The sequence below is a fragment of the Poecilia latipinna genome, unplaced genomic scaffold (assembly GCF_001443285.1).
Source record: "Poecilia latipinna isolate Pla-1442-1.1 unplaced genomic scaffold, P_latipinna-1.0 Scaffold12, whole genome shotgun sequence".
Classification (NCBI taxonomy): domain Eukaryota; kingdom Metazoa; phylum Chordata; class Actinopteri; order Cyprinodontiformes; family Poeciliidae; genus Poecilia; species Poecilia latipinna.
In genome coordinates, this window is record NW_015112628.1 from 79,539 (window position 1) to 87,845 (window position 8,307).

Here is an 8,307-nt window from a genome sequence, read left to right on the forward strand (position 1 = left end):
TCACTTAATTTGGTTACTAAAGTAAATGCAAATTTTTATGGTATTCTAATTTACTTAATGATTATATATATAGTGAGACAGATTGTAATAGTTCATAATCTCAGTTAAGGTTAAGCACATAGATAGTAAATAAAAGTTGCCTGAGAATGGAGCCTTGAGGAACCTCGCATGTAATCTTACAGACTTCTAACTGCCAAGTATTGCAAAGTAGAATAGTAATAAAGATTCATCATGACAAGAACATGAATATTCACCTAAACCTTATTAGTCACTAGAAGACTTTATTCATAATGTGACACTACAAATAAAGTATCACATTATGAATAAAGTGTCATAAGAATAAACACAGCAACCTTTTTGTTACACAAGAAACATTTTAGAATCAAAAGATTCAAACGAGACGGCCACATTCGAACTCAGCCAAGTGCTGCTTATTTGCCGAATTGAGATGTTTCAGATGAAAACAGATGTTTGCCTGGTCAGAGTTTGACATGAAATGACAGGAAATGGGTCTGAGCAGATCGCTTTGGCCCAGAAGCCTGTCGCCTGAATGCTCATAAGGGTGTATAAAAACCAAACTATGCATTGTAAACACACACCGCTACCCATGTTCAGGAGACAAACACAGGGTCAAAGCAATCTCGACTTCCATTTTTGCTGCAACGCCTTATGTGCTCCTAAAGCGGAAAAAGCAATAGAAACGGAGCACGGTGGGTCATGGCGTGTTCATGAATTAACATATTGATAGTGTCAGTGGATGCCAGATGGATTACGGAGAGGGGAGGGAAAAGAGAAAAGAAAATAAGTTTAGTCAAAGAAATTGGAAAAAAGGAGGATAGTGATTGAAACAAACGAGATTTTCTGCTTAGTTAGTAGGAGCAGGAGAGAGAGAGAGAGAGAGAGAGAGAGAGAAAAGAAAAGGAGGTGGGCTGAACATCGGCCATCAAATACGGAAAATCAAAGCACCAGACCAGTCCAGATTTAAAAGTAACGTAAAGAAACAAGGAATAGAAAAAAGAACCTGGAGTAACATTTCCTTCCAAAGTATCTTTTCTCATTTTGCAACAGGATCCTCAACCTGGAGGTGAGTTTATTTTATTTTCTTCCTCACATTAATCTCAATGACTGCGGCATGCTGAGTGGGTTATATACAAATCCACTGTGGGAAATCCAAACAAACGCTTCTCCTGGAGCCTTTACTGCGTGGAACACAAATTCTTAAAAGAGATCGATTTGACAGCATTTCAATAACAAGGGTTTTTTTTTTTTTTTTTTTTTAATGAAACTGAACTTTTATTTTATGTGAATCCTAACAGCATTATTGGACCTTTACAGCTAAAAATGACATGAAGTTGTTGAACATATTCTATTTTCCTTTAAATTAATCACCTGGTTGAAGTGGCTTTTATCTAAATGTTACTGCTTTAGATAAATACACAATTACAGGAGGTCAGGAAGCAACAATTTGCTCTTATTGAAGTGGTGATTAGTATCAGGGTTAGTTAAAAGCAAATTAGAGCAACATATAATTTTTACAGATATAATATTAGCATGGCACAAGATAGCAGAATTATTGAATTTGACATGATTTAAATAAATCATGTATTAATCTTAGATATCCAAAGTTTTAGAAAGTCAAGGATTAGTTAAGTAAAATGATTAAACGGTGACTATTTTTTTCTCTCGCCTGGATTCAGGTAAAATAGAAGCGGGTTATGTGGCGACGTCAGGATCACAAGATTGATTTGGTTTTAAATGTTTTAATTGAAAATTTAGATTTAAAGCATAATATGTCATATTTGATATTTTTACAATGTTTAAAAGGCCAATTTTTGCATCCAGAGGGTTTAGCAGCCAGTCCCTGTGGGAATATCCGGTTCTACTGGTTAAAAATAGAGATGATCTACAAGCAAGTCGCAAAAGCAGCTGATATGGACGATGTTGCAAATATTTTGAACAAAAAAGGAATTTCTACCATCCAGCATGTTCAGATCAGCATACCAATTAGGATATAAGTATTTTATGTATGAGCTATTTTTTAAAATTTTTTATTAAGAAGTCAGTTACAATAAAGAAAAACACATATCCAGTTCATATATCATTCAGCACTGTGTTCGGCTGATAACGATACGGAAATGAAAATCAGATAAGCAGCTTTCTAATCGGAGAAACAGGGAGAGGCGCCGAATGTGACGGGATTCTCAAACATCGACTGTCGATCCCTGAGCGAGTTTCAGCTTTTCCAGTCGTTCAAAACAGAAAAGATCTACTGAGCTTCCAGACGGAGGATGAAAACCGACTTACTTCATCAGCTTCTCTACGTACAGAGCAGAGGACCAGGACTTACAGATGATTGTCATTCATGATGTACAATAAAAAAAACACATTAAAAACTAAGAACACAACAAGATAATAAATATAAATAAATACAATAAAAAGATGATTGTACTTATAAAGTAACACTATGTAAATACTGCTATACGTTTAGTGAATAAATGGACAACACTACTTTTAATTGTGTTTGTAATAAGTCTGCCACGTAAAATTTAAATGGAGTCTTTTGCTAAAGCAAACAGTTGCTCCTATGGAAACATTAAACCGCCAGAGCCATGTAATAAATTCAGGTGCAGTAATCCATTAAAGGGAAAAGGTTTCTCACTATCACGAGTTACAAAGCTCGTTAAAATGAGAATGTTTCTGGTTAGAATTACAAAACTCATAAAAACGACGGGACTACATATACAGCAGTGCAGCGACGACGCCACGGAGAGAGAGAGGAGGGGAGCCTATCCGCTTTTCTTTCCCCTTACGCTGTTCAGCTCTCACTCTTTCAGTGGTTCTGCTCAGTGGAACTGTGTTTTGATTAGCATGGCAGTTTTGTGGCCAATCATGTGTGAGGGTATGGGATCATACCATTATGTGAAAACAGAGAGGGGGGCATACATGACAGTCAGGTGAGTCCATCCCCTCAGTCAGTAGACAGAGAGGAGGATAGTGCGTAAAACCCATAAATAGGGTTTTAAGCACCTGATAGGTGCCAATCCATCATTATCATTTGCCATTATCATGGCAAATGATAACAAGTTTGTTATAATGTTATTTTCTATCTGCTGAGCCTGTTGTGCCATGTGGACATATAGTAAACAGTAAATATTGTAACTGGACTTTGTGGTCTACCATTCATTGAAAATTGTAAGTATTGAATTGTGGAAAGTTTTAATCTTTTACCTAAATTTGTTGTTGTAATGATGTTATTAACCCCCCAATTGCAAAATTGTGATTTTTTTCGACAAAGATTTGTGTGTATTTGTAATGGAAACACAGCTAGTGTCTCCTGGAGACAAGCCAATGGAGACAATGTACTTTGCATTGAATGAATTTAATCTATAAAATTTTGATGATTGACAGTCAAAAATGTCTTCTTTCTCTTTTCTCCCTTCAGACTTAATAAGTGAAAGACCCACCTGCAGCTGCCAAGATGTCAGAGCTGAACTGCTCTCTCGCTGCTCTTGTCAGGACCGCTGCCACGGTCTTCAATGACATGGGCTGCCCGGAGATTGCTGTGATGTGTGGGATGAACATCTCTTGGGTCTTGGCCAGTGCGACTGAACAAGATGTGAGGGAAATGTGTTTGAGTGAGGAGGAGTACCTAACTCTGCAACTGGGGCCAGCTAAGTCTCCCAGGTTTCTTCCTGTGTGTATCACCTACCTGGTCATTTTCATGGTGGGTGTTCTGGGAAACTCCTTGACCTGCACTGTGATTTTGCGCTACAAGGTGATGCAGACCCCCACCAACTACTACCTGCTCAGCCTGGCCGTCTCGGACCTGCTGGTGCTGCTGCTTGGCATGCCGCTGGAGCTCTATGAGATGCAACAGAACTACCCCTTCCTGCTCGGGGAGGGGGGATGCTACTTCAAAATCTTTCTGTTTGAGACGGTCTGCTTCGCCTCCATCCTCAACGTTACGGCCCTCAGTGTGGAACGTTATGTGGCGGTGGTGCACCCCCTCAAGGTCAAGTACCTGGCAACACGAGCTCACGTCAAGAGGGTCATCTTAGTGCTGTGGGGGCTGTCCATGCTGTGTGCTGTGCCGAACGCCAGCTTGCATGGGATAGTGGTGCTTCCTCCACGGTTTGGACGAGAGTTTCCCCGATCTGCCATTTGTAGTACGTACTGAATGTCAAACCCATTTGTTCATCATTAACACCCTATTGGCTCTGTGAAGGCGCCATGATGGATGTGATAAGTGAGGGACAGTAGTATTGAAGAGAGCCACTGTGATTGTTTTTCCAAGTTGTTTTGGCTTCTACATGTTCAAGCTAGCTTATCTATGGCAGTAGCACACCTAGTATTTACAAAAGTTGGAAATAGTTAGCTTAGCACACCTGCTCTGAATGTATTTTTTGATTTGATCAAATTGCCGACCTTGCCTGACTTAACATTACATAATTTATACCACTATGTCATTAAGAGCGTTTCTCCTTAAAAGTGTACAAAAGTCTAGATTCTTACCAGTTTTTTTTTTTTATCCATGATATAGGCTACATGATGGTGTGACATTTTCTCCATGGTTACTAATAATTAGATGAGTACCTTAGCCATAATGCAAAACTTGATTACATGCTGACCGTACATACTTATGAAGTATATGTACGTTAATCTTCTGACTTTGTAAAAGATGTTTCCTGCAAATCCACCAAAACACCAGAAACTGCCAGTTCATACAATTGATGGCTGCTTTCCATCACCGTCTTCTTGACTCATCAAAAGGTTTCCACAAAAAGACGAGTTTGCATTGCATCATAGTCTGTTTGTGCAGCGCTCTATGACCATTTTTACAGTAAAATCAACCTCAACAGACCAGCCGAATGTTTGTTGGCAAGGTTTACAGGATCGCATAGGTTGTTTTGACGTCCTTCCTTGCGGAGTGGGCCGCTTTCTGAAGAGCGCAATGTCATGTGGAAAGGGTTGATAGTTTGAGGCACAACTAAAAGGCAGTAGCATTCTTCATGCTATTTGTTGAGTTTTAAAATCTGATATTTCTGCTTCTGAATAAAGTTTTAATCCTATGATGCCTCCATGCGTGATCTTGTGATCTTAGCTAATCTCCTCTTTCTCACCGTTGCCTCTCTGTCTCTAGATCTGGTCAAGCCTGCCTGGATGTACAACATGATCATCCTGATCTCCACCTTGGTCTTCTTTGCGCTCCCTTTGCTGATCATCAGCATACTTTACCTGCTCATTGGCCTGCAGCTGCACAGGGAGAAGGTCAGGAACACGGTGGCAGCTAATGGTGACAGCCTTGGACCCGACTCCTTGTCCAGATCCCACAGGCAGAGGCTGAGCAAGCGCAACCTGCAAGTCACCAAGATGCTCTGTATGTGGTTTTTTTGTTTGTTTGTATGTTTTTCACTAAGTTACTTAGCAAATGAAAAAAATGTGACATTTTAAGTGATGATTGCTGTTTAGTTTTACAGAGCCCCCTAGTGGACATGAGGAAATTGTTTTTCTTTTGCGTTATGTTGCAAAATTATCGGATAGGTTTTGTGTTCCCACACAACAATGTAGTCAGATGATGTGGCATCTTGAGTTATGAAAGTCTTCCTGCTACAATATAAGGTTTTTGTAGTTTTTTTCCATGCATGTTAAAATCTCATTTCAAGTTTTTTTTTATTTTTTTATCTTTTTCTTTATGATACCAAATGCACCATAAACTTATGTGCTACATTCAAAAGCAAAACAGGTCAGTCATGGGCTTTCCATCCCTCTCAATAAACAGAAACTTTGAGTGAGAAGGAAAGAAAAACAAAAATACATCCGAACTACATGGACTATACTGAGTCATTTCTGTGGGGTAACAGTTTGTATTGTGTCTTTTTGTGTTGGTTATTAAATGTCTCCACCGCACAAACAAACATGAACAAGCGGTTAATAGATCGACTTTCAGCCAGTTTATGCACCAAAGAGTCAAAGAATGCAGAAACATGTTTTCACTGAGGCCGCTTGAAGGTATTTGCACTTTTAAATCAACATCCGTCATCGCTATGACTGCATACAAAATAAATCAGGGAGTATTTGCTAATTTATTGCGAGGGAGTGCAACAGTTTTGCGAGGCAGCACAAGAGAAAACGTCTCTTGGCCAATGTTGTCCTAATTTACCCGCTCGGTGTCCTCCAGGCGTGCTGGTTGTGGTCTTCAGCCTCTGCTGGGCTCCCTTCCACGTGGACCGCCTGATGTGGAGCTACATCGACCCGTCGTCCGCTCGGCACCAGATGATCTTCGAGGGCGTCCACATCGTCTCCGGCGTCTGCTTCTACCTGAGCTCTGCCGTCAACCCCATCCTCTACAACCTGATGTCGACGCGGTTCAGGGAGCGGTTCGGCCACATCACGTGCCACGCCAGAGGCTGCCCGGCGCGTTCGCACTTCAAGAAGAGCCGGCGCGGCACCTCGAGCGAGGAAGCGCACAGCAGCAAGAAATGGACTTAGCGGAAAGTTGTCAGACATAAATTGGCAAAAGAAGTAACTGAAGAAAAAAAAAAAAAAAAAAAAAGCAACGGGGTGTAATAGGAGTCACAGCGTTCGTGTATATGGTAATTTAATGAGCACCGAACTCCTCTGGAGGATTCTGGGCTGACCACCGATGTCATGATGGCTCCAAATGGGGGAAAATCTGTTCATTGCACCACCAGAGCTTTAAAAAAGAAATTCTATTATAAGCATCAAAGCTGTAACCTATAGGCAGAAAACCTGAAGACTCTCTACACTGCTACATGCTTACAATTCTATATTTATTGCTCATCATTGTGATGCAAAAACACCCAGAAGTCCGCTCGATTTGATTTTGTTCAATCAAATTTTATTTGTATAGCACATTTCAGCAGCAATTATGCTTTACAAAATAAAAAAAACCAGCATGTGACATTGAATAAACAGTAAGAAAGAGATTTTAAAAACATTAAAACCTGCACACCTTTTAGGATATATAATTAACACTTATTTTATGTCATAGGAGCAAAAAAAATGGAGCTTCATTTTCCAAAGTCATGTTTTTATTCATCTACAAGTGTTACTGTTTCAAACTAAATATGTAATTGGCGAGTTAAATATTAAACCCCAAGCTAAATATTTAACTCCAAACAAAAAATGTATCTAGCAAGCTAAATATTTTTGCTGAATATTTAGTTAGTGAGTGAAATATTTAAATATAGCTTCAGGGCTAAATATTTTTGCTCCAACATAAAAATTTATAAATGAATGAATAGTTAACTTAGTGAAAATATGAGTTTGAAAAATTAAAAGTATTTTTTTCTCTCTTTTGACAGGCAGGCAAAATAATTGGCACCTAAATATTTGGTATTGATTTTTGACTTAAAAATTAATTTTACAAACGGCACCAAAAGAAGTGAGAGTCTATTAACGTCCGACATCTTGACTTTGTTGTTTTATTCTCTGCCTTGTGAACATTCTCCATTTCAAAGTGGCTTTTCTTCTCACGCACTGGTTGGTTTGTTGCTTTGGATGCATGCTGGGATTCACCGGGACAGTGGAAAATAAAACCCGGCGTTTTGGCCAAAATACGGGAACTATTCAGAGATCCTTCCGCCTTGACATAAACCTCGGTTCCATCTGAACTAAAGTAATCGTGCTGCCACCTTCACGTGTTCTTGGTGATGTTTTTGTGCCAACTTTATCTTTTGAAATTATCACCCAAATGTTTGGCTGTGGATCATAAAAACATTCTCCAGTAAGATTTGGGGTGAATTTTGTCTTTGAGCTCTACTGGACTACAGCCCCTTCAGTGTTACCACTTTCAACCTCTTCTGTTTTTTTCTTCAATTTTTGGATCTGCACATCTATTTTTTTTTTTTTTTTTTTTTACAAAAAAATCAAACCACATTAAACCACAGGACTATCGAGAAAACATGTTGCTGTCAATATTTAGATTATCAGTAAAATTACACCTAATCAGGAAAATAATTCACTTTAAACCGAGTTCTTTTAGGTGTGCAGCTGTTTTGTGTCGTCCACACAACATATGATGTGAACCTTATAAGTGTCACCATTCACACCCTCTTGCTGAAAATGAAACTGTATAAATAAAATATGACAAATAAAGTCAGATAAGTGAAGTAAGAGAAGTGAATTCATTTGTTAATGTGCCTGTCGTTTTTAAGAGCCGCTCATCGAATTGTAAAACTCACCGTAATGTTACTATCAATATGGCTGACACCACAGACCTGCTTCAACACAGTATTGGATTGTTTTTTGTTTTTTTTTAGTCACATATCCTCACTTTGCCTGCCC

General features: G+C 39.1%; 1 protein-coding gene across 1 annotated transcript; it reads left to right on the top strand.

The window, feature by feature from the left end:
• Positions 1-965: 965 nt before the first annotated feature.
• LOC106946144 (neuromedin-U receptor 1-like) lies at positions 966-7,113 on the top strand. The gene is made up of 4 exons (XM_015030300.1): positions 966-1,084; positions 3,443-4,166; positions 5,141-5,377; positions 6,179-7,113. The coding sequence occupies exons 2-4, from the start codon at positions 3,479-3,481 to the stop codon at positions 6,487-6,489; spliced, it is 1,236 nt and encodes a 411-aa protein (XP_014885786.1). The 5' UTR covers positions 966-1,084; positions 3,443-3,478; the 3' UTR covers positions 6,490-7,113.
• The last annotated feature ends 1,194 nt before the right edge of the window (positions 7,114-8,307 follow it).

Excerpts from the sequence above, each read along its gene's own strand:
- LOC106946144 (XM_015030300.1), top strand. The coding sequence starts at position 3,479 with ATGTCAGAGCTGAACTGCTCTCTCGCTGCTCTTGTCAGGACCGCTGCC. Across the intron at positions 4,167-5,140 it reads TCCCCGATCTGCCATTTGTA|ATCTGGTCAAGCCTGCCTGG; the intron begins GTACGTACTGAA and ends CTCTGTCTCTAG. Across the intron at positions 5,378-6,178 it reads GCAAGTCACCAAGATGCTCT|GCGTGCTGGTTGTGGTCTTC; the intron begins GTATGTGGTTTT and ends GGTGTCCTCCAG.